General features: G+C 42.2%; 1 protein-coding gene across 1 annotated transcript in view; it reads left to right on the forward strand.

The window, feature by feature from the left end:
- The window catches only part of LOC122867376 (zinc finger MIZ domain-containing protein 1-like), a 115,311-nt gene that overhangs the window by 62,832 nt on the left and 28,933 nt on the right, over nt 1-23,546 (forward strand). Inside the window, exons 3-5 of the mRNA XM_044178093.1 lie at nt 12,371-12,490; nt 18,140-18,253; nt 22,573-22,678. Coding sequence (XP_044034028.1) covers nt 12,422-12,490; nt 18,140-18,253; nt 22,573-22,678 — 289 coding nt within the window. The 5' untranslated portion in view covers nt 12,371-12,421. The remainder of the gene's footprint in view (nt 1-12,370; nt 12,491-18,139; nt 18,254-22,572; nt 22,679-23,546) is intronic.

A 23,546-nucleotide genomic window follows, 5' to 3' on the forward strand; every position in this document is an offset into this window, starting at 1 on the left:
TGTCAAGCTACCTCAACTTCCCTGATGGATGATGTGGAGCTCTGTTGTTTGCCAACAGCTGGAGATGGGTTGTAGCTAAATTACACCCATGAACATGCAAGATAGGAATATTATACAAGGCATCGATCCACAGGTAGAGAAGTCCTCTCTTCAATAGTAAGGTGAACTGGTGACTGAATATTGGACTGGACATTGAGAAATTGTTCATTCATCGTCATTTGTCAAGCAAAAATGCCAAACATTTGCTGGTTTTAGCTTCTCTTCTGTTGCTTTTTTCAAGGTTGAAGGTACATTTATTTGTCATCGTACAACACAAGGCTGCACAATGAATTTAAAGTTGTAGCCCCCTTCACACTACACACACAGAACATATATACAAATATTTAAAATTAGAATAAAATAAAAATAAAAACAATATATACTGTTACTTATATACATATATTATACAAAGCTAGTGGTATAGTAATGTGCAAAACCAGCACAACAGAAAGTTCCATGTCATTTATTTATACTGGAGTGCAGAGGATGAGGTGGAGATAAGGATCACAGCCTTTTCTGCTTTATACTATTATATACTGAATATCTTTTGAGTTTCTGACTTTTGGTCAAAAACATGCAATTTCAAGATGTGTCCGTGGCCTCTCAGGACTTCTGGTGGGTATCTTTAACTTTCTTTTACTTCATTTTATAGACTGAATGAATAATCAGTTAGTTAAAAACAAAACAACGTATGAATATAATCATCAGCTCTAATGTGAACCAAATTATTTTATATATTAGTACACTAATGACATGGCCAAAGAAACCTCTCGAGCTTACCAGTGTTTTATTTATGCAGTTATACAGTAAGCTTAAAGCACCCTTTGATGACACATAATGGAATAAATAAACAACCCCTCACATTATAAAGTATTTGTGCAAGCTATTTGTTTTTCTTTAGCATGTATGAAAGAGATCATGCGATGTTTGTATGTATATGTGTGCGAAAGAATGGGGCTGTTATTGCTTAATTTGACAACATAAGTCGTGAATTGTGTAACGCCTCTTCTGTCCTAGCATTCCATATTCATTTGATACTATTTTTAGCTTGCTGTAAGATTATATAGAATGAGACATACTGTTCTCCAAACATGTGATCCGCATCACTGAGACTACTTGCATGCTCTTTGGCATTACCTTAGTTTTTCTATGCTGTTCACAAATAGCACCACACAGTAGGATGGATGAAATAATATACATTGAATGAAATAATTCAGGATGCCTGCACTAAGAAGGAAAGATATGAACATAAAGAATATTGAATAAATGTCTTCACTGTTTGATTGAGGCCAAGTCTACTCCCCTGGAGAATCTCCTTTTTCTCCCCAGACACATTGGCATTCTTCACAGCCACAGAGATGAGAGGCTTCCCGATTCATTTACACAAAGGCAGTCAAAATGTGGCAGCCCGCAATCTTTGGCAAATTAGAGCAGTGCAAGCGGTGTGGTGTGGACCCGATCAGTGGCCGAGGAGGGGAGGTGGAGGTGGAGATCTGTCTGTTACATGGGACTCATCACATGCCTTTGTGTGTGCCCACCCCCCACTGCTCCACAAGGAAGATTTGTGACACAGATTTAAGGCGGCCTGTGTTACCTAACCTCTAAATCAGCCCCCCTCCCACACAGCAGACCCTCGGCCCTCCTTTACATACAGACGCACTCAGACACACTCTGCCTGGTCATGGAAGGGGCGTGTAGGACGGTGGTGGAAGGGGGCTGGGGGCGAACTGCTGCAGTCAAAAGCCCCCTCTCTGCGGATCAAGCGTCCGCCTGTCTGGTAATGTGTTGTCATTGACCAATTAGGAAATCCAGATCAAACAGGCACAGGGAATGGCCCCTCGCTGCCCCTCTCTAAGCACTCTGCTCTTTTTAATTGAGCACATTTGTGGAATGAGAGGCTTCTCCCTGGAGGGACCGATGGCTGCAGATACGAGCAAGCTGTTAACACAGGATCAGTCCGCTCAGTAAGGTTATCAAATAATCTGCTGATATAAAAAAAAACGTCTTTATGAGCCATGCCAGTTAGAGGACCCTAATGCAGGTCTGTGGAGTGTAGGAGAAGATTGTTTTCAGAGGAAAACATGCAGGTCCTTGAAAGTTCGGACACAAAAACATGAGAAAGTTAATGAAAAACGTGGAAATTCTGTATGCTTGTTTTGATGTTATTAGCAGGCACTGATTTATAATCAATCGTTTAAAGTGAGACTATGTAACTCTTGCTGAACATTGGCCACCGTGGCCACAATTCACAATCATGTGATGATTTTAGATGCTAAAACATAGTGTAGCAGTAGCAGTTAGAGTGGAGTCATCAAGTCAGCTAACTGACTCTGTAATGTACTACTGGTCAAACCAGACCAAGTAAGGCTGTAGCAGCAAATCCCCTGAATGTATTGAATTTAGTAATGGTGTAGGCTATTTTCTGCTTATGAATTCAACTTTTCATTTGTAAGAGGACTGTTATTTCATCTTTCAAAAGTTATATAATCTTGTTTTATTGTATTTGATTAAACCAGGAAAGTGCCTCACAAAGATTAAAAATAATATTTACAAGAATCCTCATTAAGATAGCTGCAAAACATAGAACATATAACAAAATATATGACGCAGACTTGTGATAAAATGTTTAAAATATGAACTATCAACAATACAAATGAGATCAGTGATAATGTGAAATCGATTCATAATTAAAACAAATGCAATTTTAAAATTCTTAAAAAGAGATAAATAAAATTGATAAACGACATCACAATGCAAACATTTTCTGTTTCTCTCTGTTTTATATCATTGTGGACTGAATTTCTTTGGATTTTGGACTGTGGGTCAGACAAAACAAGCAATTTGAAGACGTCTCCTTTGTCTTTGGGGACTTGTAATGGGCACTGTTTTTTTGACATTATTAGAGACAGAGATTAAACAATTAATCGACTGATCAAAACGATAATGGATAGATAATAGATAAAGACGATAATCATTACTTGAAGCCAAGAGACAAACTCTGATTAGGATATTTTAAAAATAGAGATGTTATTGAGGTCGTTATGAGTGCTGGCAGTTTGATGGTATGTCTTCTCAGGCGTCTTTGGTGAAACAGAGAAAGCTCATGTTGCTGCTGTCCATCAGTGTCTGGGCAGGTTGAGCTCATGCACTATTTAAAATCTCTTCCTCTCACTCTCTGCTCTCTCTCCTCCCATTCGCTTAAAGTTACAAAAGGCCAAAGGTCACTGGCACAGGGGAGACAGGAAGGTCCTCCATCCCCCTGCCCACATCAATAACCCGATCAAACACACACACACAAGCCAACAAACACACACAACAGGCCCTAACTTAATACCACTGCCCGCACACCTTACACACTTGTGAGGCAGCGAACACACAAACATGCGCACCCTCGTGTTCTGCTCTCAGCCTTCTTTGAATTCCTTCCCGTGTATCTTGCAGCTCGCCTGTCACTCCTCCCCCCAGCGCTATCAGTCTCTCTCTCCCAGACCTCATAATGGCTCCTCCTGGGTAGCCGCTGCGTCTGCCGCTCCCACTATTTCTAAGTTTTAGCTGGCCGGATCAAGTGTGGTATGTGGAAAATGAACAGCCACTCACAGGAGGGACACATGAGCTGAATGCATAATAAACCAGGAGACTGGCAGGAAAAAAGAAAGCAGAGAAAGGAGGGGGGGCACTCACAAGTTGTCTGAAGCAGTGTCAGCACCTACACGGCAATAATATCACTCATCGAAATGGAAATAAAATGCTTCTTTGACTTTTCCTCTGTGCTCACAATCAAGTGTTTCAAGGGGCTGAGGGTAGTAGTGACAGCTTTCCTTGAGAGATATTGGTTGCGAATTCACCTCATATCGCAGGAGTTAGTGCAGGTTTACACTCTGGCTCGCTGGTTTCATCATCATCATCATCATCATCACATGCCTACAAAATTCCTGGAGGATTGCGGTGCAGAGGGGAGCTTGGCAGCGAGTGGTGAGGCTGATAGACCTGCACCACAGGCAGGCACGGAGAGATTGAGGCTAACTGGCTAGCTGCTAGCTCCATGCTGATCTGCATTTGGTGGGGCTCTTTGGAGGTGACATGCAGTCATGCGGCTCATCTGTGCTGCCTCCAGCGCCGAGGGGGAATTGACCCCCCACTCCCCTCCCCTGCTATTAGCGTTAGAGTGGAAAGAAATTAAAAGAGTAGCTGTTTGGAGGAGGTGGTAGAGGACAAATAGGAAAAGGATAAACCATGATGCTCCTCATCTTTGTATGTGGCTAGTACCATCTCCTTGCCCTTTGCTTGCTCTGGTAGCCAGACGAGTTGGAAGGTGGGTAGGGGCTTTGTGAGAGACTGGCCCCCATCTGCCTTTGTCCTTTTTTTCTTTTTTTTTAATCGCAGGCAGCGATAGGCCTCTGAGACTTAGTGAAACGTTACACTTGGTTAGAGAGGAGATATTGCTTAGGCCCCTCTATGATCCCCGACCCTCTGTTTTCTTCTTCTTCTGCTGCTGGGGGGGGTTGTAGCAGCAGCAGTGGTGGGGGCTTCAACCACGCCACCCTCCTGCCCCCACCACCATGCTCCCTTTGCTTTTCTAATCACGCTGCAGATGTGCCTGATGGCTGAACAATCTCTGTGTACAGAACGTGGGGCTCCCGCAGGAATCCAGGAGGCTTGCTTATGTGAGCTGTCATGAAAAAAAAAAAAAAGTGAGAGGGCAGGGAGGGAGGGAGAGAGGGAGGGACTGAATGTGGGTCTGCGTGTGAGAGAGAGGGAGTGGAGTGAGTTAGAGGGAGAATGGGAGATGGAGAAAGACAGAGGGGAAGAGGGAGAGATCAGTGAACAGCGACCAACGCAGCAGGACTCCTTGGATTGTGTGTGCGTGTGCGTGTGTGTGTGTGTGAGTGAGTGGCACAACTGCGAGCCCACCCTCGCTCACGGCTGCCGCTGGAGCTGCAGAGCAAACCACATTAAATAAAAGAAATCCATTCCCAAGCCTGTTAAGGAGCCATGTGGGGAGGTGTGAGTGTGCGTGTGTGTGTGCCTGCACACTCGAGTGGCTGTGTGTCCATATGTGTGTGCAGCAAAGAAATGGGGGAAGGGAGGAGGAGGTGATGGCGAAGGGCTGAGGGGAGGGGAGGTAGAGCAGGGAGGTGGGACAGGCAGGAGGCAGCTCATATTATCCTCCGTGCCAGCTCTGGATGGAGCCTGCCGAGGATTATGGCACATTCTGTAAAGCAACAATGGAAGCGGCGCCGATTCGTACACATTTCCATCCTCCCTGCTTTTTCCTCTGTCGAACAAACACAGCTTTGTCCTCACTGCCTGCCTGGCCACTTACCAGGCAGAGAACCAGGCAGACACCTGGAGTCCTAGAGTTGCCCTCTCCAAACTAAACACCCCTCCCTCAGTGCAAGAAAACAGCGTCTCTACAATGTTATGATAATTAAAGGGGAGCTTTCACGCCGGCCTCGGCCGACAGTTGGAAGACAACAAGACATATATTGGAATCAGAGCTCATTAAAACCATGAGGGTGAAGAGATGCTTCCTCGCCCTTCTCTTCCTCCTCCCTCATCTTTATCGGCCTTAAGCAAGTGCTGCAAACAGCCGAGCCCTAGTCAATGATGGCACAGATTAGTCCTTTATTGCCTAATTCACCTACAATAGACGACACGCGGGGAAGCGATCACCTTGAACAGCGTCTCAACGTGTCCCCACGAGGTGCGAGAGTGATGCTGATTTCTCCACTCAGGCCACCTCGTTCCATTTTAATAGTGTCAGCAGTACTTTCGATTAGTGAGGTGTGTGCGTTTCTCTGTGTGTGTGGGTTGGTTGAGGGGGGTGTTTCACACAGCTCTGCGGAGGTGTAACACCCTGCCTGTTGTGTTGTTGTAAAGCACATTAGGAGTAACCGAGGGTGTTGTTATGGTATCATGATGCCAGTCCAGCACTCAAGGGAAGGTGAGAAGATCTGTGTGTGTGTGTGTGTGTGTGTGTGTGTGTGTGTGTGTGTGTGTGTGTGTGTGTGTGTGTGTGTGTGGATGGTGTGTGTGTGTGGTTGGGATGGTGGCCAGCGTGGCTTGCTGTCTTTCTACTCCTGCAGCCACCCTCCAACTCTCTGCTTGTGTACGATACTTCGGACAAGTCACTCTTGAGGCAAGAAATGCTTCTTTATTAAAAAGCTGCATCTGTGTCTCCATTACAGCATAAGTTCGGTTTATTTAAAGTCCTGTCCTCTCAAAAAATGTGTTTAGCTTATTGTTACTTCACTTGGAAATCTGACATTCACTTTGCAGAATGATGTATGTGCAGAGTTTGACAATAAAAGGCTGCTTCTATATGCTAAGTTTAAGACGTGCACATCCAAGATGATTTTGTGACATCACAACTAGTTTGGAAGCCAATCATGGTCCAATATGCAACACAAGTGTGATTTGGCACACATACTCTGAGAATGGACTTTTCAGTGAAGCAGGAGACCTCTTATGTCCAGCAGTTAAACTTTTGAAAGGAATATTTGCATATTCATAGATTCTGTATTTTTCAATGGGGGAGAAGGAGTAATGTTATTTTAAGAATTTTTAACTAGGTAATTGAACTTATTTTCTGTAAAAACTATATCAGACACAAATGATTATGAGTATTATTATTACATCTTTAAACTTTGGTTGTCATAGTTTTTGCCATCAGTAATAATAACACTGTATTCACCAAGTTAACTGCTGAGATCTGGGGATGCAGCGATATCGAAAGTCCAAGACAAGAAAGACGAGCACTCAGGTGATCATAAAGAAATAAAACGAACCCCCTGGTTAGCCAAACAAAAGAGAAAACAAAGGTGAATGGTAAAATTGTTAACCAAACTATCTGTTCAACATCCATTACAGTTTACAGACTAACGTCCTGGTTCAATGAGGGGTTATTACCCACATTCCGGGTATATTTTTATTATTATTATGCCCCTTTGAATGTATTTTGAGGGGCTTAGGATGCTTGAAAATTCTTGAAATTTTGCACACACGTCACAGCTGGCGAAAATTTCTGCAGTGATTGGACTCAGGTGTGTTTGGGGGCTCTCTAGCGCCCCCAAACACACGCCATGGTTGGGAAAAGTTGCTTTGATCTTCATGAGATTTTCAGGTTCATTGCTCTCATCATAAAGAACATATTTCAGTTTCTTTTGAGAGTTTACCCAACAGGAAGTCAGCCATTTTGGATTTCCTGTGTCAATTTCAAATGTTTAAACACATGTTTGAGGTCTTTAGGATGCAAAAAAAGTCACAAAACTTTGCGCCCAGACTTGAACTGGTAAATACTTTAATTTGAGTCCACTTTTGGGCTTGGGGGTGGTACATCGGCTCTATAGCGCCTACTAATGACTTTTAGCCTTCAAAACGGCTATGGACTGTCGAAAACTCATGAAACTTGGCACACACGTTAGAAGGGGTGTGTTTTGTTTTATGGTATAGTCTAGAGCTTGGGTGTGGCAAAATGGCTTGATAGCACCCCCTACAAAATTTCAACGAAGCAGCCCCCGCAGTATGTTTCACCTAGATGTATAAAATTTGGGAGGCAGATTATCATCTCTAGACTTAAAAAAAGCGTCTTGGAGCCATACCCTAAACCCAACAGGAAGTCAGCCATTTTCAATTTAACGTGCCATTTTTCACCATTTACAGGCTCCATACACTTTAACAAACTCCTCCTAGAGAATTTATTAGATCGACTTCAAACTTGGGCAGTGTAATCTAAAGGCCGTTCTGATGCTAAATTGCGAAACTTTTTAGGTTTCCTCAAATGTTGTTGCCGTGTTGATGCAGCAAATTCTGGGTTCCAGAATTAGTAACTGTGCTACCTCAGCTCCACGGCCCGGAGGACTTCTACATGTCAGTATTGAGTTATAGTGATAGCACCACCTACTGGCAACAGGAAGCAAGCCGTATGTGGCAAACATCATCTGATCAGCATGAAATTTACATTGTGTGGTCTACACTTGATATACAGCAACATCTGTTGATGTGTCGAACATGGTCGCCATGGCAAACAGGAACTGGGAATAACTCAGCAATGTTTCAACTGATCAGCCACAAACTTCATATGGTTATTGATGGACCACTCCCGTTACACTTATGTGACATTCATGAGTCATAATCATAGTGCCACTTACTGGCAACTGGAAGCAAGCCACATATGACAAACATCATCCGATCTACATGAAATTTACATTGTGTGGTCTATACTTGATATATGGCAACATCATCTATGATTAGTGCGTGTTCTCTACCGCCACATAGTGGATGCAGGAAGTGATGTTTAACTCCTTCTCACAGTACCTGATGAACATTCAGAGCTGTGTCAGCCGGCCTCCAGTCACAAGACTGCGATTGTCACTCCCCCCGAGGCGTGCATGGAGGCGAAGGCCCTCTAAACACTGCTTGCAGCTTTAATCACTTTTAATTTTACCTGCAAATAAAGTATTTTAGATAATCTGGCTAAACTGTTGGCTTGTTTACCACCTGACAGATTGCCTGGTGACTCATCTCTTGCCCTGTCAGACTGTTGAGTTGTCACCATGTTCCCAGATCTTAGCAATTACTTTGGTGAGCATAATGTTATCATAACCAATGGCCAAAACTACAAAAATAAAACCAACATTGTAATAAACGAGAAATATCGTTTAGCAGCACTGTGCCTGGCCCTTGAGTAGCCTGACTGTTTTGGTTCGCAAGCCATTTATATGAATAAATTAAATCTGTTTACCACTTCCCTGTGCCTTGACAGCTCAGCTGAGAGACTGTGTAAAGCGGCGAGGGTTCGTGATCCATTTGTTCTGCTGTGATGGTGGGATAAAGCTAATCATTGTCTACCCTTCTCCCACTCAGGCTGTTTTCATCCTGCAGAGCAGAGGCACACAACTCGTCTATGTTACATTAACAGGCTAGAAACCCTCTTTGAAGATGCAGGGTTGGGTTTTGGGTGTCTGAAATAATGTTTAGATTCCAAACTGTGCAGTTGTGACAGTTCAAAAAGCAATCCCTCTTACTTACTGGAGATAATGTTCTGCTTCAGTGTCTTCATTCAACGTTATTTAGCGTCACCATCTTCTAGTCCCTGCCATGGCACAGTTTTGTCATCAAATTAAATCTGCAGCTCTTTTCAAGGTACACTTATGTAACATGATCACGTAATGAGGCAAACATGGACCCTGCCTGACGGGAGACAATCCTGTCCTCTGCGGGGTGCCGTGTGGAAACAAAGCTTTTAAAGTGGTGGTACAGGGGGGAAGAAAAACATTGTTTTACCCTAGAGGTGGGCTGATAGCACTGTGAAAAGCCCATTTGAAGAGGTAGGCCTCATCTGTCACTGGGCAATGGAGGAGGCAGCCATGCAGAAACCCCCTGATTATAAAGAGATAATTTCATCCAATCCTCCGGTGGTGCTCCATCACCTTGCCGCCATCCTTCACTGCCTTTCATATTTGTTCCCAGCCTGCATCTCCTCACCCGTTTCGTTTTATTACAGCTCCCACTCAATACATATATTTTAGCTCCCCCTTGAATAGGGAAGGAAAGCTGGTCTCCCTCCTCCCCTCTCACTCATCCCACCTCCAACCCCCCATGTGTTTTTTGTTGTGCAGGAATCCACAGCCCTCAACTTGTTGTATAACGCCTGCAGTGCAATTTAGTAAATTAAGGTCAAGTAACGGATGTATATGCACTGATTTCCCCTTCACACACTCGAAAGTGTGGAGCAGGATACGTTCATATTAGGTAATGGCACAGAGAAAATAATAAATGATAACATCTGTAAGATAGAAAAGAGCATGTAAATAGGGGGAAGGCTCATAATTGCATCTGTTGTTATATCTCCACAGCATCGTGGGTTTAATCTTTAATTTGACTCTTGTTAGTCATTAAAAATATAACAAAAGACTAGTGTTTAATTAGAACAAGTGAATATCTGAAAATTAAATTACTCCCCAACACAGTCATATCATACTTTTAAAAATTATCTTGGGAAGAAAATAAATGTAAATATGTGGACACAGGCTTTATAGTGCGGGAAGATCAGAAGTATCATTACAATGTGTGTATAACAGAAAAAAGCAGGGGTGATGAATGGCAGCCCAGCCTCTTTCTTTCCCCTCATTTTAACTCACTGTTGGAGGTAAGAAAGATGACATAGAGAGAGCAAAGGGAAGGGCAGGAGGGAAGAGAGACAGAGAGAGCAGGTCGACTTGCTCATCAATAACCACAAGGTCAGACAGGCAGTGCCGGGCTGAGTGGGCCCTGTTAGGAAGCAGCAGCTGAGGATTTGTAGAGCTTGTAAAGGCTTAAAGCAACACCGCTCCGCCTTCTTTGTGCCACAAGCCAGGCCTTTGAAGGGCCAGGGAGACACCTGCTGGTGGCTGAGGGGCACGAAGGTCCGGGGCCACCTTCGCCAAGGATCAGCTCAGTATCAACTGGCACCAAGAGGGGACTGAAGGGAGTGTTATAGTAGCAAACACCAGAGGGATGTAAAGGAAGTTAGTGCATGAACATATATCATCGCTTATTCTGATGCCTTTTTTCTTGTGGGAAATTCAGAATGTGTTCATTGAAAATACTGAAAAACAGTTTCTATTTCTATGCTAGTAGTTGTGGTGTTGATACATTTTAGAATTATTTATTTAATGTATTTTTTTTTAATTATTATTAACCTTTTCACCCAGATAGTCTCTTGAAATCATGATATTTCTTATTTGAGAAAGAATATATTGAATCAGGTTTGTTGACTCCTGGTCGTAAATGCCTTCAAATTACCACATTTATAACATTTACAAAAACAAATATATATAAAACGTTATATTTACAACCTTAAACCAACCCCCCAAAATCCTGCCAAGTCACAAAGGTGTTCAACTAGTGAGCCCAGACCTCCCTCAAGTCTCAACAGTCCGTCTATGTGAGACTTCAGAAATGTCAATAAACAAATACTTTCCATCTGCAAAGTCAGAGTGGAAAAACTCCTTCGATTCCGATGTCTCTTTTCTTTATGAGCTTTCTAATTTATGGAGAGGAATGCACTAGTGTGCCCTTCTCTCCTCTCAAGTACAGGCATGAGCAGCTCCAATAGGTAGCATAAAAGCTCTTTAGCTGTCTAGTGGAGTAGATTACTGGCCCTACCGTTAAATCCAGCTAGAGACCCCTAAGTGAGCATTATCAGTATGGTGCAGCATGCTGCCTCCTCTCTCTCTCTTTTCCTCTCTCTCCCTCATCTCACCGGTACTTTGTGCAGTGAAATTTCTCACTGTGTGATGGTAATGGAGAAAGATGGCGTGGGGGTGGGAGGGGTCTGAGTGATGGGGCCAAGTGTTTGAGTGAGAGATGATGCACCGCAGGAAGAGATGCCCCTGCAGTAGCAAGAAGGAAAAATTGAGACAGAATGAGATAAAGGGGGGAAGAAGGAGGGGTACGCTTAACACCACCCATATATGTGCTTATTAACTCACTTACCCCTCCACATGAAACTGCAGGTCACTATGAGTTATAGCCGACACCCCGAGTGTGATATTTATTTGATGTTGAATGCAACATTAAATCAAACCCCTACGGGCAAAATTGATAACCTTTAATGTAGCTTGTAATACTTTTTAACTTGTGATAATGTTATGTAGCATGCCAGATCACAGCCCTATTGTTTGCCTTCTGTGAAAAATTATTCCTCTGGAAAAAAAGGAGAGAAAGAGGTTTTCCATAAGCTGCTGCTCCAAAATCAATAGTGCGCTGTAAGGGGTTTTGTTAGAGGAACTCTTATGTAGCTGGAGAGCGATGGGAGGAGGAGGGAGAAATGAAATGTAGAGCATGTCTGGGCCCAGGGTACAGATAATTGTTAACCAAAGATTACATAATGGCTAAGTAATGTAAACAGAGCACCACATGCCAAGTTAATGTTCTCACAGGCCAGGATGGAAGGATTTCATGCAGTTTTCTGAGATAATGCTGCCAGTCTGGCAGGCTCTACACAATGTGTGTGTGTGTCCCTCCACCTCTGTTCATTTTCACCCCAAGGTGCTTTAAACATGGTCAGACATCCTCTCTAAGTCATCCAGTGTGTCCTCTCCGAAGGTGTATGACAGCGTTCGGGGCAACCGCCAAAGCTTGTTAACGGTGTCACAAGGAGCTGAGAGGAATGTCATCCTTTGGGCTCTCTGAGGTGCTTGTCACCTGCCAAATCAATATCTCACCGCTCAGCTCACAGCGCCACACACACATTCACACACTAAACTGCAATATCCTGGTGGTGATGGGTTTGGCAGCTTCCCTCAGTAGAGGCGAGCTTTGACACGTGTCTGTGTTTCTGTTGCAGAACGCTCCAGTTTAATGGCTGGCAGGTAGAGGCCGAAGAGGGACAATCAACATGAACTCGATTCCGTCGATGGACAGACACATACAGCAGACCAATGACCGTCTGCAGTGTATCAAACAGGTGAGTGTTGTGTCACTTGTCTGATTTCGCAGGTCGCTTTATGCTATGCTACCTTCTTAATGTGGTACAGGTGGTTAAGTAAAATCTTGAGGAACTGGTACTTTATTTTAGCATTTCCATTTTGGTAAACTTTTTACTTTTACTCCTACATTTACATATTTCAGGGGTAAGTGAACTTTTCAGCTTTTCTGAAAAACAGCTGTTTTATCTTGATAATGATGCATTTTTGCATTTTAAAGAGTTTTAGCAAGAGAAAATTGTTAAAGAATCTTCTGAAACTATAGAGGAAAATGTCATCTTCCAACCTTGTATATCTAGTTTTGGGAATTTTTCCTGCTTCCCTGCTCAAGGTTTTCCATGACAGTGTATAAAGACTCAGCTCCACCTGCAACATGTACAATAACAGGCTAACAAACTAATATAAATATCTAAATCTAAAAGTACTTACTTTGATACTTAATGGCAGCACTTTATTTTTGCACTGCGGTAAACTGTGGAAAGATACTCTGTGGTATGTGACTTCTACTTAATTAACCGTAGGACGTATTGTTATGTAAACATAGATTATGTCTAGCGTTAATATTCGCCATCTAGGCTCTGACCTCGTCATTCCCCTCAAGGAGGCACAGCAAAAAGACTGGGGAGTGATGATAATCACTCCCCCAGGAGAATGTAGAATCAGAGCCTGGATGCTTGATGGAGATGGGGCTTTTGTCAGTATAGCGTTCAGGTGTGGCAGAAGCCGGGGCAGCAAAAGAGTGAGCAGAGCATTACCAGCGTAAGTACAGTGACTTGATGGTGCATTGGATATATGTTGCAGTGAGAAGTGTATACCATGTGAGTTTACTTCTTGAACTAGCTTCATTAAAGGATATTAGTACTTCTTTCACCATTACTGACTACAAGTGTTAAATTATCTTCAGTGGGTTAAGAAAAAAGTTGTTTAACATTTGGCTTTTTGCTGTTGATAGAACAAAAGTAGGAAACTAACACTCTGAGTTTCCTTGTCTAAGTTTGTGCTTCTACACACATGTACACACACTATCACACAATCATGGCCAGAATGCACCTGAGTCTTCCTGTTTGGCCACAGTAAAGTGACTAATCTGTTTAGTCTTATTATCAGGACTGTGGTGTGACTCGGGTTACTGACTGGGGTCAAAGAGCGGAGGCTACCCTTCCTCCCCCATCATCACCCTTCTTTCTCCCTCCACCACTGCTGACTCCCAGCAAGTCCTTTTGTTCTCCTCTCACCACCGTTTGCTGCGGGACGAATCTCTGGCAGAATTAAACAGACATACTTGCGTAACCCCGGGCTACGGTGCTCTCCCTTTCATCTCTTTTCTTAACTCTGGGCTCCGCGCTGAGGTCCACCTCCTGAAAAGTACATCAGAAGGCCTTTGGGACAATGTATGGTGCTTGCACTTAAACACAGCTGTGGACGTGGCAAATTGTTTTACCCTCGGCAGGGAGTTCCCAGCTATTACTGAGAAAAAGACAAGGTGAGGCAGATAGCAAGACAGGGCGAGTGTTCAGGGAGCATACAGAGGGAAGCCCCTATGTGTAGAGACAGGCTTTGATATCCTTAAGTAATAAGGTAGCATGAGGTAAACACTCTCTGTCTTCAGTCTGGTTACCTTCCTCACAGCAGGATATTAAATATTCAATATCCACTCCTTTAGTTATATGGGAGGTGAAATTGGATTCTATATAAGCACTATTGCTAACAGCTGATGAATTATTCTGTAAAAGAAGTTCACAGATCAGGAAAAGGGATTTACATTGGTCTAACACAAAAGTGTAAACAATTCAAATGTTGCAGGGTTAAATGTATTAACCCTGCAAGGCAAAAATTTAAACAAACATGTCCCAATGTTAGCGGCACTGGAAGCAGCACATGGGTAAACATGCCAATTAGAGAGATCCATGGCATACAAGGAGGCCTCCAGTCCATCTAATAAATGGTTAAGCACCGGGTCATTTCAAACCAACCAGTAAGAGCCAGCACCCTGCTAATAGAGGGAGCTTTGTGCCGCAGACAATCAGGGTTTGGAAGGCCTGCATAATAAATACCATTTATGTCCTGCCAATTAGACTAGCAGTGAGCCCATTCAGCCGGTCGTCTATTCTCCTCCCCGCACACAAAGATGATCATCGGGGGAGATCAGAACAATTAACTCACTATCTTCTCCCCCTGCTCCCCATTGTCCAATATCCAAGCCATTAAAATAATTAAGGAAATATTGTAAACCAATCCAGCTGTTTGCTTTAATTGAAAGTGTGCACATGCTGAAATTTGGCATCTCGAAGGCAGTACGGACGTGGAGCAGGAATATAAATGAAGCCTCCTCCATTGTGTTGTTGTTTTCTGGAAGATGTGACATGTCTGTCTGAATACTCCCAGCCAGTGCAGCGGACAGGGGAACAAATTGATTTTGTTGCTCAAATGATAAATTACTGCTATGCGCGATGATAAAGTAGAGGAAATTAGAATCTGTCAGCCTGATTGAATCATGGGTTGAAAGTTAAATCAGAAATCATTACGGTGGTAATTTTTAAATTACCGTCTTGTAAAATTGCAATAATGTGATTTATAAATAATAACTTAACCTAACTCTTCATAAACTATGGAAACATAGTTATTTTTCACCCCAGTACACTAATTTTGATACTTAAAAAAGTAGGTAAAGTGGTAGGGGTCAATGACAAGACTGACACTTAACCCCTTCGTGATTTAATGTTTATGATTTCAGCTTCTAAAATTAATTGTTCTATTTAAACCTGAAACGATTAGTGGACTAATTGATTAGTCGACAGACAGAAATTTACTCAACAACAATTTTAATAATCAGTTAATGGTTAGTTAGTCATGTATTACGCAAAAATGCCAAACAAAAGCATGTGAAATGTGAGGATTTGCTGCTTTTCACTGTCTTAGATCATTGTAAATTGAGTATCTTGAATCCTGTATCCTGAATTGTTTTCACTATTTTGGGACATTTAAAAGGTTTAATTGATTAATCAAAAAAGAATTAGTAGATTGATCAATACTGAAATATGAGTCGCAGCCCAAATACTTTTTACATTAATATTTGGAAAAGGTAAACAATACTGATAGTGTTTGTTATCTTATGATGTCTGCAGGTGGTGCTAAATACGTATATGTATAACTTTTAAAGAGTGATACAGCAAAATAAATATGTTCACTTGTTTAACCTCCAAACAGACGAGGACACTTAAAAAAGTATACATAAAAGCAGTTATCTGATTTCACCCCCAACACACAGTTTCTCAATGGCACTTTCTTTTCCTCTTGCATCCTGGAATTGCACCGTTGTGAACACTTTGGGGAAGATGGGCTCCGTGATACTGCTGGTATCTATTTCAGAGACAGTAGTTTTCCTCTCACTGTGGGGAAGCCAGTGTGCTGTCAGACTCTCCACTCAGTGATATGTACAGGGGTTTGGCAGAAACTATGAACTCTCCTCTCACTGCAGGAGCACTTCCTCAGACTGCAAGCGTCAATATTTCAAGATAAACTGGAAAACAACCCTCTCTGTACTGCTGCTGCGCTGCACGGCTATGCAGCTGTTTTTGTCTGCCACTATGTTCTTTCTGGGGTTAATTGTCTCCATTAATATGTTTTCTGTGCTCTGGGGCGTCAACAACAGCAGCAAAACCAAAAGCTGTGATTTTAAAAGGGAAGAGTCTTTGCCAAATCGCGTGCACTGTCACATTCAGTTTAGCTGCAGATGTGCAGAACAAGTCGTTTCCAGACTTGACTATAGAGGATGACTGTATCTGAAGAAAGCTGTATTCTCAGGACACTGCAAGTCCTGTCCATCTTTGTTTCCCTCGAACTGGGCCGAGCTTTGACTGGAGTGTAAATGTTGGAGGATCATTCTCACCCAGGGGACGAGGATAGGGGGGAGTGAGGGGGTCTCTTGGCCGCTAGTTTAGGTTTGATTGGTGGGTTTTGGCCGGAGAAGGGGGAACATCTGTGGCGTGGCAGTGCCAAGCTCTCCATGTGACAGCCACACTGGTGGGACCAATTGTTCTGAGTGCAAAGAACAGTAATCACTTCAAGCCCAAGTGTTGGTGGTGTGTCGTCCCCCCCCTGCTACATATTCTCCCCCTTTTCCTCCCCCTTTCCATCCTTGGTGCGCTGATTGCGTGTGTTGTCTAGCTTCCAGACTCATCTAAATTTAGCATCTGTGGATGTGTGTGTTTCTCCAGGAGACTTTATCCACCAGTAGAATTTACATGCTCAGCAACCCCACCACGTCTCGGCCTAGTCTCCCCCAACAAAGACATGTTGGGCGTGTGGGGAACAGTCTCGGACAGAACATAAAATAAACAAGACTGGTTTCATCCGGCCCTTGTCAAACACCGGCTTTGTAAATTGATATGAAAGCTGCCTTATCAAATCCTGACCTCTGCTGCCCCCTAAAGAGCAAACGAGAAAAAAGCACTGTGAGGTAGTGACTGTAACGCTGTCACTTCCTCTTCTCCTTTTCTCCCTGACGGTGAAATCAAAGCACACAGACATGGTAAGAAAGCAGCCATTTACTTTAAGCTGACAAACCTCCTTTGATGCCATGGAGTGGGGGTCCATTTGTTCCCGGTTTGTACAAGTGCACTGCAAAGGCTTGTGTGCATTATCTCTCCAAAGGCAATAGATTACTGCAGAGTTGAGGTGGTGTGTCTGCTCTTCTATGTATAAAGTGATTCATATTGAGGTTTGAAAGCTTTTAGAGAAGAAATGATCAACAGTGAATCCGATATGGCGACCCAGAGAGGTCCATTTTTCAGTTTCCTTTGCTGCTCTACAGCAAGACAGACAACAGGGTTAGTGAGTGGGCTGCTGACTGCAGTTGGGGAAAGAATGCCATAAAGGGGTAGGTCAAGGAGCCTGTTGTCAGATAAAGTCACAGCACAGCTCAGGGCCGGCTGGTGAACTAAGGGCTTCCTCGGCTATTCATGCAGCCATACAGGGAGAATTATTGCACTCAGTGTCAAGGTGGTGCTACAGAAACCTTGGGAGAGTGAAGTGGAAGCATGAGTCTAATGGGGAAACCTACAATATAAGTCATCTAAAGTGTAATAAGATACATTTTGGTCAATGTGGTCGTAAAATGCTTTTTTCTTTTAAGCCACTTGGAGTGCTTTTAATTATTCATCACATTATTGACGTGGCCCTTGTTTTGGTGACAAGAGATTTTCTCTCTCACAAGCCATCCGTCCATTTTCCATCTCATATTTAGGGAGGCAGCAAACTAAACGGGTAGTCAAACCACATTCTCCACTTATGTTTCGTTTCGTTATTTTTAAAAGCAGGTGTAAAAACTTTTTTTTCAAGGAAATTGAAAGATTGGAGATGAGCAAATGTATTTTATATTTTGAAAATGTAGATTATGCAGTATAAGTATTAGTGTTTGATACCAATAGTGACTAAATCACTATGTCACAACTTTCATTTAAGCAGGCCAAGACCAATATGTAAAGGAGTTGGGGTTTTTTGTATCCTGTCATGCTTCAGTTTTATGCATATCATCTTGATTGTGTTTCAGTTATCACTATTCTGTTTCCTAGTGACCTTTGAATGTTACTGGACTCATATTCCCTAACTTTCCCCTTTTTTCCCTCCAGCACTTACAAAATCCAGCAAATTTCCAAACAGCAGCGACCGAGTTGCTGGACTGGTGTGGCGACCCAAGAGCCTTCCAGCGCCCCTTCGAGCAAAGCCTGATGGGATGTCTAACGGTAAGTCGCCAGTCACGACCCCCCTCTCAGCCTCATACTCAAAGGTTCAAGGACAATGAAAGGGCCACTAACATAACTGCTGCATTGGCTCTTTCCGTAACTCCCTCAGGGATACGTGGGAACTAATGTTTAGCTGCCTGATCTTCACTGAGGTCACTAGAAAATAAAAAGCATTTCACCCTGTAGAAACTACTGAGATTCAGTCACCTTTCAGTGACTTCAGTTACACTTTGTGCTGTGGCTCATGAAATCGGCACACTGGAACACAAAAAGGAGCGCAATAACGTTCTCAAACCACAAAGCAATCAGTGCTTATAGGGAAATACAGTTACAAAGCCCTTAATTCCCTTACTTAAATGCCTAGGGGCTTTTGATTAATTGAATAATTAGTATCCCATGACATTTGAAAAATAAGCCAAAATGGCAAAATGCATCAGAGTAACTTTCATTGTGAGTTGATCTAATCAGACACAATGTTACACTAAACTGTTGGAAGAGATAAATATTCACATGTAGCTTAAAGAATCCTTTACTCTCTCTCATGTTCAATGTGCATTTAAAGGGAATATGACACCAAAAATCTCACTTATCCTCTGTAGGCTGTAAGTCCATTTAGCCATATTTTGGTATATTATTGGCTAAATAGTATTTGAAACATATTGAACATTCAGAGGGACAACAGAATGGTGTTTTAATCAACCAAACTATGCCTAAATACACAGCTATATCGGCATATGTTGCTAGAGTGGTTAGCTGTTCACCTTTGTGCAACTACGTTAGCTTCTGTTGGTCACGAATGACAAAGTTAACAGCTAACTGTGCTTAACGGTTGTTAAGTTAGCCATAATTTGGCAAACATATGAGTGTTTGGAACATACCAGGCATTCAGATGGACAATGGTGCTTTTTTGTTCGTTTGTTTGTTTGTTTGTTTTTGCCATGGCTATAGCCACCATTGGAATCCATTGTAACTGTTTGAATCCAAGCTGACTATAGCTGCCATCCGCCACAAAGAAGCAAACCACAAACTGTTCAGATGAGCCACTTTTCAAACCTACGGGGGGAGGTTTATAGAATTTTAATGGAGTATTTCTTTAATAAAAACCTCTTTATTATTCTGTGTCAATACAGACAGGAGAGTTACAAAATGAAGGAATTACTGTCTGTCCTCAGAACAGACAGTCAGATAGAACAATGGATGGACTGCGGGTGTGTCACTCACCTGTCACCTTGGGCCATACTGTGCTTTAATATGCACATTTCCATACTGCCTCCAGCAGTAGATAAGAGATACATATAGCTCCTATTGGGTGCAATTTGTAACACTGTCGGGCAAGCGGGGCTACAGCAGGCAAAGGAACCAGAGTGATTTGTACTTGAACACCACAGTGAAACTGCTGTGACACATCCCTCCATTCAAGGGATTTTTTGTGTTACTGCTTTAATATGCAGCAGCAGGTGCCTTTTCCTCCATTTCACCAATTCAATTTGTTTCCTGCCGTGAAAATCTCAAGGCTTTTCCTTTTAGTTTATGGGTTGTATAGACCTTAGCGTGAGCCACAATGGGAGGGAGCACAGAGAATCTGATGTGATTGTGAAATTACCCGGTCTCAGACTGTAATGGTAAACATTTCACCCTGTTGCCTGCATGTTTGTATCTCACTGCTGTCTCAACATTGGCATTTGGTGATGGCTATACTGGAAAAAAAAAAGTGTTCTACAAACTAAATATTGTGTCATCAAGATAAATTTGCTATGGTACCAAACAGTCTGCCAGTGGGGTAAGCAAAACTGGCATGATAAGATTTCTTGAAATTAGACTAAACATATCTGACCTTAAAAACTTAAAAATGTCAAGTAAAAGGGTGCATAAAACAAGGTTATTTGTCTTTTAAATCATCTTAATGTAGGAGTTCATAAGACAATTTCTGCTTCTTACACCTAGAGTTTCACCAAGTTGAATTGCCCTTTTTGCTATGTAGTATGCACACTGCAAGGGGGAAAAACTGATGACTAAACCATTAGCATTTCTAATGCGCCAACGAATGATATAAGAAATCATAGATATTTTTTTTTTAGTGTTTGCGCAACTCTGCTCTGGTCAGTCTGTCTGCCTTTATCTTCTGTCAATATTGCAGATCTGGTGCAGGGTGTTTTTTAATGTGTCATGGCTCATGGGCTGCTTTGTTTTGTACTCCTCTGCGTAATTATTGTGTGGATTTGATGTCAGATCTGCGATTTTCAACGACTTGTCCGTGCAGTGTTGGCTACTGGGGCGCACCTCCTGCCAGCGCATTCAGTTAAGCAACCTCTCTCTCTTCATCTCTTTCACTTGGTTTTCCATTTTTTCACACAAAACATTGCAAACAAGAAAGCAAGATGAAAAACGTAAAACCTTTTTTCGCCTATCAGCCTTTTCTCTCTCTCGTCAATATGGTTAAGTCAAGACAACTAAAATCATTTGGTTAAGGTTAGAGAAAGAATGTGGTCATGGTAAACTACTGTAAACGCTAATTTCCGGTCTAAGATGATGTCGCCATACTGTGAATCAGGCCACTGGTACTATGCTGATGCTCTGCTGCCCTCTAGTGTGTGTGTGTGTGTGTGTGTGTGTCCCGTCTCACATACACTTTGCGGTATTCATGCCGCAAGTCACCATTTACCTCGCGACTGCAAAGTGGCAGAAAAAAATTCGTGACAACTATATGGTTGACAATCCACCACCTCAACTCCAGTGACTATGTACAATTTAAGTCCTGAAATTAGAACTACTTGTTGTAACTTCTTACACTAAAATTACCATTTAGCAAAATGTCCCTCACAAGTTTAGATTCTAATTAGATAGCCTATGCTCATATATCTTCTTCTTAATGGGGGATTCCTATAAATAAAGGCCAGATATACATACTCTGTTTTGGTGTCACGTCAAGACTATACTTACAGGAGATAATGATATGGTGCAGGGAGCAGTGTTCAGCTGTACTACCTCAGGGCTTGTCTTGAACTTCGAAGTGTGACAGCAGGATTGCGGCGGCTATGAAAACCCAGGCAGGGAGAAGAATCTGTCTCTAGTGAGGCACGTTGGTCCTCACAAAGGTCTAAATGTCTTGAGCGGGTCTCTTTGAGCTGATAATGGTGATGGTAAATCAAAGCAACGTGTGCCACATAAGGGTGATTTACATCACCTCCTGTGGCATGTGGATGTTTCTCTTAATGTTTCCTCTCAGTAGGCATAGCTGCACTGGAGGCCACATTTTCTCCTCGTCTTTCCGTCAACAAACTCATATGGAAATGATAAGCTTGTAGTGACTTTATCCTTTAAGTTAAACTGGGGCTTTAATGCTGCCAAACTTCACTCTTATGTAACAGTCAGAATCTGGGAAAATGTCAAGACAAGTCCTTTGATAAATTTAACTACCAGGATGGGCCTGTATTCAGTGTATTTTTCTTAAGTAATATATGGATGCAATGATATACTGTATCTTTAAAAATTAGAATTTAATACCCATTCCAGAGCAATATTATCACTTTGGCCAAGGAGATTATATGTCCATTCCTGTTTATTTGTCTTTTGTATTATTGCATGATAGTTTGCAGGATATCTCAAAAACTAGATTTCATTGAAATTTGGTAAAAACTTTCACCATGGGATAAGAAGGATTTTCTAACATCATAAAAGGGGGGATTTTGAACATTTGTACTATTTTCTCATCAACTTCTGCATTTGAATGAATAAAATCAGGCACATGTTTTCCAAAGTGGTCTGTCATTGTGCAGCCTTGGAACAGGTATGTACTTTCTGAGCACTTTCTAGTTTCTCTGCTGTTTAGCTGATAATGGAATTGGCTTTTTGTGACCTTCTTTCTAGAAATAAAGATAAGATATAATAGAATAGGAGAATAAAGATAACAGTTGAGTTAGAAAACTTTCCAAAACCCTTGTTGGGAAAGACTAATGTTTTTTTGTTTTGTTTTTTGTCATTTTGAAATAAAATTAACTCTTCATTTATCCACAAATTCATAAAGCACCATTTCCTACAGTAATGTCCGTATTCAAAAATGTATTCATTGACCTCTTGTCCTTATTTTTGATTTATATGTAGCCTTACAGTACCATAATATTGATGTGATGTGTCAGACATGTGCTAAAGTTTTCCAAGGAATAACATATCGATATTTAAAAATAAATGATTTATCTTACCTTATCTTAAGACCTTGTGTAATTTAGTTATTTCCTCAGTAGGAATGAACCTCAGACCATAATAGAATAAAATATATGACTTTGTCCTGATTGAGTGCTGCATGCTGTCGTTGTGTTCAGGTGGTCAGCCGCGTAGCAGCACAGCAGGGCTACGACTTGGACCTGGGCTACCGGCTCCTGGCCGTGTGCGCTGCCAACAGGGACAAGTTCACTCCAAAATCAGCAGGTAAGACCAGAGTTTTCTCAACCACCGTCTCAGGCCATCTGGCCATGCTGGCCTATCTGGGCTCAAAGTTCCTGTCTGCATTCTTGGCAGCATTTCATGATACCCACCCATTGCTACTAGACTGTATAAGATCCTGATACTCCAGAAAAGTACTGTACACCTAACTGTGTTGGACAGCATTGCAAGTATACCAAATGGTCACCGCGTGTTTTTAATTCATTCAAATTGAACCTTTTGAGTTGATTATCAGACAAATGATAATTAGTTTATGGCTCTCTGTATGATAAACAGTCCAACCATCTTTTCCTTTTCTTTTTTGGGGGTTTTCGTCAAAAATAGTAATGTGAAATACTTTTTTAAATCTTGCTGAACTAGGCATTACCTGTTAAATATCTGGATACAGTTTGACTTCTTCATGTTGCATCTTGCTTCCAAACTTGTTCACAAGATGGAGAACTGCAGCCCGATTTGGTTTCTTCTCTGGAGTTTTAGACAAAGTGCGTACAGCAGTATAATCCATTTGTCACACGCAGCAAAAAACTACTGTATCAGTGATGAGGAGTTCCTGTTTTCATACAGCACCGTCATCTTGGTACAGTGATGAATTATTGGGACAGATGTATACTGCTAAATGTTGTTATCAAGCTGGTGAAAAAGCATGCTGAATCACGACGGGAATGAAGATGTATAGGCTGTCAGAAGCTCAGAAGATAACAGGAATATTTTGCACTCCTTTACAGTTTTTGATTTGTGGTTTCCACCTGTCTCGGGTTACGAGGAAAGTGGGGTTATGCAATTGCTTCTGTGTGCTTGCCCTTTCCGCTGAGCCGTCTTAAGTCGACTAGGACATGAAAGTCAGACCCACATA

This window comes from Siniperca chuatsi, linkage group LG20 (genome assembly GCF_020085105.1).
Source record: "Siniperca chuatsi isolate FFG_IHB_CAS linkage group LG20, ASM2008510v1, whole genome shotgun sequence".
Taxonomy (NCBI): Eukaryota; Metazoa; Chordata; class Actinopteri; order Centrarchiformes; family Sinipercidae; genus Siniperca; species Siniperca chuatsi.